Source organism: Schistocerca americana, chromosome 3 (genome assembly GCF_021461395.2).
Source record: "Schistocerca americana isolate TAMUIC-IGC-003095 chromosome 3, iqSchAmer2.1, whole genome shotgun sequence".
Classification (NCBI taxonomy): Eukaryota; Metazoa; Arthropoda; class Insecta; order Orthoptera; family Acrididae; genus Schistocerca; species Schistocerca americana.
This window is the reverse complement of record NC_060121.1, coordinates 307198800-307210898: the sequence shown is the minus strand read 5'-3', so window position 1 is coordinate 307210898 and position 12099 is coordinate 307198800. Positions and strand designations below refer to the sequence as shown.

The 12099-nt window shown below is 42.2% G+C and overlaps 1 protein-coding gene across 1 annotated transcript in view; it reads right to left on the bottom strand.

Annotated features, from left to right (window-relative positions):
* Nucleotides 1–12099, bottom strand: part of LOC124605494 — a 33770-nt gene that overhangs the window by 13429 nt on the left and 8242 nt on the right. Inside the window, exon 3 of the mRNA XM_047137221.1 lies at nt 6179–6391. Coding sequence (XP_046993177.1) covers nt 6179–6391 — 213 coding nt within the window. The remainder of the gene's footprint in view (nt 1–6178; nt 6392–12099) is intronic.

The window sequence follows — 12099 nt, the reverse complement described above, 5'->3', positions numbered from 1 at the left end:
CATAGATGTTAAATCTCATCTTCTAAATAAACAGTGCACAAATTTCTCATCTTTTAAATAAAAGGTTCACAAATTTTGTACGCCCTGTCTACCAAGGTTTTTATTACACCGCTTTTTTGTGTATGGTGGTGGTTTGAATCTTTATGCAGATAACAATCAGAATGTGTGGCCTTTCTATATACCTTATGGCCCAACGTTCCATCCCGTCATTTAATCACAGACACATCCAGAAAATTTAATTGCCCATTACTCTCCGTCTCCACAGTAAATTATATTTTTGGATTAATGCTGTTTAGATGTATCAGAAAGGTACCCAACTCCTCTGCTCCATGTGTCCATACTACGAAAGTGACATCGACGTAGCAATACCATCTGGCTGGTCTCTTACTGGCAGTCTGCAACACCCATTATTCAAAAGTCTCGATAAATAAGTTAGCCACAGCAGGACTAAGAGAACTACCCATAGCCACCCCGTCAATCTGTTCGTAAAAGTCACTATTCTATTGAAAGTAGGTTATGGTGAGGCAGTGTCTGAATAATGCCACAGTATTGTAGGAAAAATATCCGCTACGCACGAGATAGCTTTGTTTACCAGAATCATGGTAAATAGCGACACAATATCAAAACTAACGAGGATATCATCTGGGCCCACACTCATTTCCTTTAACTTGTTAACGAAATGAGTTGAATTTTTAATATGACTCAAACCTACCAACATAAGGTTGCAGGAATAAGGCAAGATGTCTATCTAACTTCAGGTTTATGCACTTTGGGTAATCCACAGAGTCTAGAAGGGTACTCTACTGTTTTAGAAAGCAGCTTCTTATCGTCGGAGGAGAATGAAGACTCTTTCATCAGTTGATTGGTTATTTCTAAAATCTTCATAGTCGGATCCTTCTGAAGATTTTTGTAATTGGAGGAAACCAAAATATCATTGACCTTTCCATGATAGTCATCACTCTTCAATATGACGGTGGCACTACCATTATCTGCAGTAAGGACAATAATGTTTTTATTTGCGTTAACATGCCTTAGCACCTTCCTTTGTGCCTGCGACAAATTACTGTTCGGTGATTTAGATGTATGTAAAATCCTAGCCGTTTCCATCCTAATTATATCAGTGGACTGCTGTGGAAGCTGACAGATACTTGCCTCAATATTTGCCACAGTATCCTCAGTGGGTGCATTTTTGTGCATCACAGCAAAATTTCCTCCTTTAGCTAGTACAGAAATTTCAACTTCTGACACATCTTTATCAGACAGGTTAATAACAGTACTAGAATTGTCCTCCCGAAATGTTCTTCTGTAAGTTATCGAACTACTACTTCTGTCTGTTTACTGTTATTTCTGCTCTAACTTCCATAGTTTTGATCATTAGACCACCAATCTTACTCCAATCACCACACTGCATAGCATTACTAATAACCAAGTGGAGATGAAAAAGTACATAAACCTTAAGTTCCTTTGACGCCAATTGTCAGCGCTGTAGGTGGTCCAACCCATGAGTTAGGTAGACATCTTGCCTTATTGCTGCAACTTCATGTCATATTAAAAATTCAGCTCATTTCAGTGGCAAGTTAAAGGAAATGAGCATGGGCCCGGATGATATCCTCGTTAGTTTTGATACTGGGTCGCTGTTCATCATGATTCTGGTAAATGAGGCTACCTCATGCATAGCGGATATTTTTCCAACTGACATTGTGGCATTATTCTGACACTGCCTAACCACAATCTACTTTAAATGCAATAGTGACTTATGAACATACTGCCAGTAAGAGACCAGCCAAATGGTATTACTAAGTCGATGACACTTTCGTAGTATGGACACATGGAGCAAGGGAGTTGGATACCTTTCTGATACATCTAAACAGCATTAATCCGAAAATCCAATTACTATGGACACAACTGAATTTTCAGGATGTGTGTGTGATTAAACGAGGGGATGGAATGTTGGGCCATAAGGTGAATACAAAGGCTACACATACTGATCGTTATTTGCATAAAGATTCAAGCCACCAGCCTAGACGAAAAAGAGGTGTAATAAAAACCTTGGTAGACAGGTTGTACAAAATTTGTGAACCTGTTTATTTAAAATATGAGAAATTGCAGAAACTGAGTATGTAAAAGACAAGACTGAACATCTATGGTTGATTTTCATGAAGAATGGCTATTCTAGCAAGGAGATAGATGTGAAGATTTTCAGACCCACCAGGAAAATAAAAGAATATTAAGATCGGCAAAAGATGCACATCATCATTTGACTACACCGGGGGTATATAAAATTCCTTTTAGTTATGGACAGGTTTATATCAGTTCCACAAAGAGAAGTATTAATCCCGTCTTGTTGAACATAGGAGGAATTACCGCCTGCGTCACATGGATAAGTCAGCTGTAGCAGAACAGATTCACCAGGAAGTTAATCATGAAATAAAATTCAGCGAGAGGAGCGTTATGTCTTAAACCTCGCATTATTATGCGTGTATGTGTAGATATGCTGTCGAGATTGATAAACACCATAATAATTTTAACAGAAAAGAGGAAGGTGTTAAACTGCATAAAATTTGGAAATCAGCGTGACGATCGATTACTTTCAACTGAGAATGTTTGTATTACCAGAGACAGTCCCATAGCTGATGCTGCTTGATGGACTGTGGTGCCCTCTGCACTGCCTATAATCAGTACTTCCTGAAGTTCTCCTTGCAGTGAACCACTTTGCGTCTGAGGACATCTCCCGCAGTCGGGGACACAATGTCAGAGGAGAGTTTTATACATCGACCACGGCCTATCAGCGAACAAGTTTTAAGTGAAGACAATACTGGCCATAGAAGCCTACATTGTGTGAGTAACTTAATATATTTACAATTTATAAATGTTTAGAGTACTGACTATCGAAACTATCCATAAATATTTGCGAACGAAAGAAAGGAGTACTATGAACCAAAGAAATGTGTAGAAACAGTAACTGAACCTATTCAGGTTATTGGTTAACAACTGGTTTAAAGACAACTGAACAAAAATCGCATAGACAAACAAATTAAATAGATTAGAATTGAGTTTAAATACTAAATCACTGGCCCTACATAAATGTTTACATCACAGAACATGAATTCAGTAATGTAAAAGTTTGGTTTGATTAACAGAAAAATCAAAGCCTCATGAACACATGCAACAGAGTACGTACATCATCTGATCACAGCTATTCAGACACATATAAAGTGGGCATAAGTCAGTTGTTAAAAATATGTTTGGTGCAATAATACTAAACAAATGAAAATAACCAATTTATTATCAACACAGAAATACATATGTAGAGTTCAATGACCCTACAAAATACGTGGTTCCCATGCTGTTCTAAGTACATATTACATGTTTCCAACACTGATTTGCCCCCCCCCCCCTTTTTTTGCATAGCTTCTGAGACTGTAGGTTTTCAAATCCTGGTAGGATTTGTTGCTTCAAATGCCCAACATAATGAGTCTTGATTGAATAATCCTCATATTTTAGTATACTCCAGACCGAAAAATCCATGTGTGTGATACGTGGGTATCATGGATGTCATTCAATAGCTCTTGTCTGCCAATCCATTCATCAACATTTTCATTTGGAAAGTCTCTCACAATACCGATAATGTGGGAATGCTCCATCTTGTTGCCATATGAACTTTTCCTTAACTGGTTGCAAATGTTCAAAAAGTGAACTATCTCCCAGTTCTAGCAACACTTTTTAAAGAATATTCAGGTAATTTACAGAACGGACACACTGATGAAAATCCATGGCTATACACTCAAATCATTAAACTTTAACTGACTCCATAGCCACATGGTAATTCATAGAATTCCAGTAGTCACTAGTTATGTCTGTTCACTATGCCATTCACATTAACAATCACTTTGTCACTCCAAAGAATGCTTTAGTAAAACTTGGGATCAGCTTCTTGGTCTCAATTTCAGCTTTTTCTGAACCTTTATTAGGCTTTTTCTTGTTATTCCATAATCCTTGGATGCTTTTCTGATATTTGGTCAGTGATTGTAGAAAACACTGTGCAACAACATTTAGATTCTCTTCTACAGTAACAGACTTTTGTCTACTTGAACAAGGAAGCTCTGTTACCAACCCATTCCTTCAAATCTTAAATTTGATCTGAAATACCTTGTTCAGATGGAGGTTGGATATTCAGAAAATGTTCCACAAACACATAATAAACATTGTAATTTTGGTCATGTTTGCAAAACAAATACAGACTGTTCTGTAATTAACTTTCTATTCATTCCAGAATGAGATTTTCACTCTGCAGCAGAGTGTGCGCCAATATGAAACTTCCTGGCAGATTAAAACTGTGTGCCGGACCGAGACTCGAACTCAGGACCTTTGCCTTTCGCGGGCAAGTGCTCCACCAACTGAGCTACACAAGCACGACTCACGCCCTGTCCTCACAGCTTTACTTCTGCCAGTACCTCGTCTCCTACCTTCCAAACTTTACAGAAGCTCTCCTGCGAACCTTGCAGAACTAGCACTCCTGAAAGAAAGGATATTGCGGAGACATGGCTTAGCCACAGCCTGGGGGATGTTTCCAGAATGAGATTTTCACTCTGCAGTGGAGTTTGTGCCGATATGAAACTTCCTGGCAGATTAAAACTGTCTTTCTTTCAGGAGTGCTAGTTCTGCAAGATTCGCAGGAGAGCTTCTGTAAAGTTTGGAAGGTAGGAGATGAGGTACTGGCAGAAGTAAAGCTGTGAGGACGGGGCATGAGTCGTGCTTGGGTAGTTCGGTGATACAGCACTTGCCCGTGAAAGGCAAAGGTCTCGAGTTTGAGTATTGGTACGGCACACAGTTTTAATCTGCCAGGAAGTTTCTATTCATTGTTCCTCACATAACAAAAAACAATGTAACCTCAAACTGCTGGTGTCTACTGACTTAAGGGGACTACATACCACTAAAATTTACAACTGACTACCACAACTGAAACTATTTTTGCCAGGCAAAACAAAGTCTAAAGATTCCTAGTAACAACCCTGCAAGAGTGGGCATTAATATGGGATGTGTCCACTCTTCACCTTTGTGATAGTTTGAATGCTGCTGGGGGCACTTTCAATGAGATGTCTGAAGGAATGGCAGCCCATGCCTTAAGAGCTGAATGTTGGGTATTTGGATCTGGAGCGACAACGTCCTTCTAACTCCTCCCGAAGATGTTCCGTTGAGTTCAAGTTGGGACTCTGGCAGGTCGTTCTATTTCAGAAATGTTATTGTCCATAAACCACGGCCTTACAGATGCTATTTTATGACAGGGTGCATTGTCCTGTTGATAAAATCATCACATCTACAAACTGTTGCTCTAATGTAACCAGTACACAGTGCTGTCAAATGTGTTCATATCCTTCTATATTTAGCATTTTTTTTAAGTGCAACACAACCTCAACTGTACTTCACTGTTGGCACAACACAGATACCAAATAGTATTCTCCAGTTATTCACCAAGCCCACACCCTCCCATTGGACTGCCACAGGGTAAAGCACGATTCATCACCCCAAATCACTCATTTCCAGTTATCCACTGTTCAGTGGCATTGCTAGTTACACCACCTTAAGTGTCACTTAGCACTGACTAGAGAAGTATGTGGCTTGTCAGGAGCTGCTCAACCAGTGTACCCCATTCTTCTTAAATCCCTATGCAGTGTCACTATACTATCTGGACAGCTGGTAGCACTTTAAAACTCACGAGTGACTCCTCTTGCCGATTTAATGTGATTTTTTATATCCATTCCACACTATGTTTAACAGTGGCTGTCTGTCAGTATGTGAGGTTTGCCTGGACTTGGTTTAGTCATGATTGTTCCTTTCCATTTCCATTTTACAGTCACATCACCAACAATTGACTTGGGCAGCTTCAGAATGGTTGAAATGTACTCAGTGGATATTTTACTCAGGTGACACCCAATAGCTAAAACATGTTCAAAGTCACTGAGCTGTCCTGACCAACAAATTTTGCTGTTAGTGCTTCCCTAATGACAATACAATACACTCTGTCTCCTTTTATATAGATGCATCTGCTTCCGGTGACATCAAGTGGTCAATTTCACATAACATAGGAATGTCCAGATACTTTTGATCAGGCAGTGTAACTATGACACACACACACACACACACACACACACACACACACACACATTTTTATTCTTACCTTCAATGAAAACAAATCCCGTGAATGTAATAAGGAACGAAATAATTACAAACAACAAGAATATCAAAACTGGTAGTCCACATGATGCTATTACAGCAATAATGAAAAGTGCTATAAGCGGATTTTGTGCTGCACATGCCACGAGATCATCTAATGCCTCAGCAATATGGTATTGAGTAGCAATTCTTTCTATTTTTTGTGCCATGCGCAGACCTGAAAGAGAGAATAATTTTATTATTGGAAGATAACTCAAAATTGTCATCAAATTCATGGACACACAATGACAAATTAGACTTCCAGTTCTACACAGTGATAATTGAGCCCCATGCCCCCCCCCCCCCACACACACACACAAACAAAACAAACAAAACAAACAAACATGAACACAAATAGCTACATCATACTGCAATGCATACCCAACTGCACTGAGGGACTGTGTTTGCTGGAGTGTGTGAAAGAAACTAGTGCTTGTGGACAATTAATATAACTTCCCTCCATTTGCAAGTGAGTAACTGTTTCAGTCACTGAAAGGTGACAAATGAGCTGTATGCGTTAGGCACCATCAGGAGCTGCTGCCTAATGAAAGATGGAGTCTCTCAAACCCCATGAAGGTATGCTGTCACTGTCACCATCAGCCATTTGTGAGAAAGATGCCTTTTCCAGAATTTTGCATGCATTACAGTGTTGAGTGATATACATTCATGCTGCACCATATTTTCTAATGTCGTCTATACACTTTTCATTACGTCATCTCCTCAATCTCTACCTATATCTTTTAATCCGACAAAGAACATCCTTGGTTTACATGCCACTCATTTGCCTGGTTACAGTCATCATCTACCACAGTTTCATATATTCATTACAGTCACAAAACTTATATCCCAACTGGTTTCCCTTTCCCCCTTTGTAAGCCCCCAATATGTGATATCTCTGTTGATAGATAAACCTTCACCTCTGAACAATTTTCAAATTGAAAGTCAATGTCTCACTGCCACGTAGTCATCGTAGCGACTATGGTTACTGAAGTTAATACATCAGTGAAGAAGGCTAGGAGAGTATTTATGCTACAAAGAGCAGATAAGCAATTGTTTGTGTCTCACTTACACAGCGAAATGACATCATTTCAGTTCAGTATGAGGGTCAGAGAGGAATTATGAGCAAAGTTTAAATGGAGTGAAAACTGTGCTCACAAGGGGTATGAGTATGCGCCTAGTAACTGGATTAGGAATGGAAAAGACCCACCACAGTTTAACAACAAAATCTGGAAAATGCTGAGTTAGCATGAGCTGTTGCACTCTCGGTTCAAAGAACATGCAAATGACAACAGAAAAAAGGTCAGTAGAGATCGACGTGTCTGTAAACAGGTCTATGCAAAAAGCGTATAACAACTATCACCTTCATACCTTGGCAAAAGATCTGTCCGAGAACCCAAGAAAATACTGGTCCTATGTAAAATTGCTAAGCGGGTCTTAAGACTTCTGTGCAGTCATTTGTACATCAGTCTGGTGTGCCAGCAGAAGACAACAAAAAGAAAGCCAAAGTTTTAAATTTCACATTTAAGAAATCATTCTTGCAGGAGAATTGCACAAATATACTATCATTTGACCATAACTGAGACTCCCATACAGTGGACATAGTAATAGGCATCCCTGACATAGAGAAACAACTGAAAGAGTTGAAAATAAATACACTCCTGGAAATTGAAATAAGAACACCGTGAATTCATTGTCCCAGGAAGGGGAAACTTTATTGACACATTCATGGGGTCAGATACATCACATGATCACACTGACAGAACCACAGGCACATAGACACAGGCAACAGAGCATGCACAATGTCGGCACTAGTACAGTGTATATCCACCTTTCGCAACAATGCAGGCTGCTATTCTCCCATGGAGACGATCGTAGAGATGCTGGATGTAGTCCTGTGGAACGGCTTGCCATGCCATTTCCACCTGGCGCCTCAGTTGGACCAGCGTTCGTGCTGGACGTGCAGACCGCGTGAGACGACGCTTCATCCAGTCCCAAACATGCTCAATGGGGGACAGATCCGGAGATCTTGCTGGCCAGGGTAGTTGACTTACACCTTCTAGAGCACGTTGGGTGGCACGGGATACATGCGGACGTGCATTGTCCTGTTGGAAAAGCAAGTTCCCTTGCCAGTCTAGGAATGCTAGAACGATGGGTTCGATGACGGTTTGGATGTACCGTGCACTATTCAGTGTCCCCTCGACGATCACCAGTGGTGTACGGCCAGTGTAGGAGATCGCTCCCCACACCATGATGCCGGGTGTTGGCCCTGTGTGCCTCGGTCGTATGCAGTCCTGATTGTGGCACTCACCTGCACGGCGCCAAACACGCATACGACCATCATTGGCACCAAGGCAGAAGCGACTCATCGCTGAAGACGACACGTCTCCATTCGTCCCTCCATTCACGCCTGTCGCGACACCACTGCACGATGTTGGGGCGTGAGCGGAAGACGGCCTAACGGTGTGCGGGACCGTAGCCCAGCTTCATGGAGACGGTTGCGAATGGTCCTCGCCGATACCCCAGGAGCAACAATGTCCCTAATTTGCTGGGAAGTGGCGGTGCGGTCCCCTACGGCACTGCGTAGGATCCTACGGTCTTGGCGTGCATCCGTGCGCCGCTGCGGTCCGGTCCCAGGTCGACGGGCACGTGCACCTCCCGCCGACCACTGGCAACAACGATGTAATATGGAGACCTCACGCCCCACGTGTTGAGCAATTCGGCGGTATGTCCACCCGGCCTCCCGCATGCCCACTATACGCCCTCGCTCAAAGTCCGTCAACTGCACATACGGTTCACGTCCACGCTGTCGCGGCATGCTACCAGTGTTAAAGACTGCGATGGAGCTCCGTATGCCACGGCAAACTGGCTGACACTGACGGCGGCGGTGCACAAATGCTGCGCAGCTAGCGCCATTCGACGGCCAACACCGCGGTTCCTGGTGTGTCCGCTGTGGCGTGCGTGTGATCATTGCTTGTACAGCCCTCTCACAGTGTCCGGAGCAAATATGGTGGGTCTGACACACCGGTGTCAATGTGTTCTTTTTTCCATTTCCAGGAGTGTAAGTCGACAGGTCTGAAAGGATTCCCAATTCAGTTTCACAAATAATACTCTGTGGTGTTGGCCCTTATTTAGCTTGCATTTATCTAGAATCTCTTGCCTATTGCAAAGTCCCAAGCAAGTGGAAAAAAGAGCAGGTGATTCCTCTATATAAGAAGGATAAAAGAATGAACCTGCAAAATTACAGGCTAATACTTTTAACATCAGTTTGCTGCAAAATTTTTGAACTTTTCTCGGTCTGAATATAACAACTTTCCTTGAGACAGAAAAGCTTCTGTCCACAGATCAGCACAGTTTTAGAAAGCTTCACGTGTGTGAAACTCAGCTTGCCCTTTTCTCACACGATATGACGAATTGTGGATGAAGGGCAACAGGCATACTCCATATTTCTAGATTTCCGAAAAATATTTGATATTGTGTCCCACTGCAAACTGTTAAGAAACATATAAGCATAATGAATAGGTACCCAGATATATGAGTACCTTGGAGATTTAAGTAGCAGAACCCAGTACACAGTCCTCGATGGCGTGTGTTCATCAGAGACATGGGTATCGTCAGGAGTACCTCAGGGAAGTGTAATAGACAGCATATGTAGCGTGCTGCTTGACACTGTCATGTCATTTAAATATGTAGGCGTAATGTTGCAAAGCGATATAAAATGGAATGAGCATGTAAGGATTGTAGTAGGGCAACTTCAGCTTATTGGGAGAATTTTAGAAAAGTGTGGCTCATCAACATATAGGACACCAGTGCGACCTATTCTTAAGTACTATTCGAGTGTTTGGGAGCCGGACGAGGTTGGATTAAAGGAAGACATTGAAGCAATTCAGAGGTGGGCTGCTAGATTTGTTATCAGTAGGTTCAAACAATGCACAAGTATTATGGAAATCCTTCGGGAACTCAAATGAGAATCCCTGGTGGGAAGGTGACGTTATTTTCAAGGAACAATACTGATAAAATTTAGAAAACCGGCATTTTGTTAAAGTTTCGAGAACATGCTGAAGATTAGATGGATAGATCACATAACTAATGAGGAAGTATTGAATAGGATTGGGGAGAAGAGAAGTTTGTACTGAAGACCACAACAACAACAACAACAACAACAACACCTTCACCGAAGAGTCAAGCAGTATATTGCTCCCTCCTACGTATATCTCGCGAAGAGACCATGAGGATAAAATCAGAGAGATTAGAGCCCACACAGAAGCATACCGACAATCCATCTTTCCACGAACAATACGAGACTGGAATAGAAGGGAGAACCGATAGAGGTACTCAAGGTACCCTCCGCCACACACAGTCAGGTGGCTTGCGGAGTATGGATGTAGATGTAGATTTGAGCTGACAGCAGAACAACTGTACTGCAACCAATGTAATTTAATACAAGGACCATGAAGATAAGAGAAATTAGGGTTCATATGGAGGCATGTAGACTCAGTTTTCCCTTGCTCTATTTGCCAATGGAACACAAAAGAAAATGACCCTAGTACAGGGTACGTAGGTGTAGATGACAAACATTCATTTCCACATACATCAGAAAATAATAGTTTTCAAAATCAGAGCTCTTTTTGCTCAATCAATCATTACCTACAACTGCCCTAGATACAAAAACTAATTTTATAGTTTAAAACCTCATTGTTAATTAGTACTATGTAGTACAGTTTAGTATCTTTGATCTGGGAGGCTACCGGTAGATTACGGGCAATTGGTTGGAGGTGTTGGTCAGTGAAGGCTGAAATACTTTCAATGCAGGCAAAATCACCTGCCACAATGGGGCATCTAGGATTGTGGGTTTCTGGTTTTTGGGCAGCATGTAGAAAGTGGGTGTGCAGGTTGTCATAGGGGTGAGGAGGGAAATGAATTAAGGGTAGAGGTTCTGGGAAGAGCCTAATGTTTTAAGCAGGGATTGAAGGTTATGTTGGACTTCTGGGATGGGATCATTCTGGCAGAGATAATAGACGGAGGAATCAGATAATTGGCGGAGGCCCTCCACCAGGTAGTTATTGCAATTCACAATAACAGTGGTGAAACCTTTGTCTGCAGGAAGAATGATTACATCAGGGTTTGTTTTGAGGTTGTGTAGAGCTGTCTTTCTTCTGCTGAAAGGTTGGTGTACTGAAGAAGGAGGGTGAAGCCAATTTGGAGGTAATGATTTCCTGGAAGGTGACCAAGAGGAGGTTAGATTGGAGGGGGTGGAGGGTCATGGTTGGATGGTAGAATGACCTGCGAGAGGGGTGGGGGGTTCAACATTGGGATCAGGTTGGCTTAAGTTGGAGGGACTGGTGGCAGAGAATTGTTTCCACTGTGGGGATCAGAAGAAGAGTAGGTCTTTGACAGGTCCAACATGGTTAAATTTGGGTGCAGCACTAAAGGTGAGGCTGTTGGATAGCACTGAAACTTCTGTGGGGCTGAGGGTTTCGGTGGAAAGGTTAACAACTGTATTACAGGAACCTTTCAGCTCTAGATTGGTGGAGTGTTGGTACGGAGTTTTGGGAGGGGGGGGGGGGGGGGGGGTGGCAAGTTGGGAAGGTCAGCAAGGTAGGATCTGGGTGTTATGGGGGGGTTGATGACTAGAAGCACTGTGAGAAGGGCAGGTGTTGAATAGTGGAGCCCTGAGGCAACAGGAGGATGTCAGCAGATTATTATGGAGATCGTTTCTGGAACGCTCTATAACTAACTCTCAACTACTTCTCCTTTGAAGGGAAGTGATGTAGATGTGTGTACGCAAACAAATCAGCAGCACAGCTATGGGCACTTGCATAGCACCCCCCCCCTCCCCCCATGCCAACCTGTCTCCTGTCTATAGGCCACCCAGAGGAGATCTTTCAG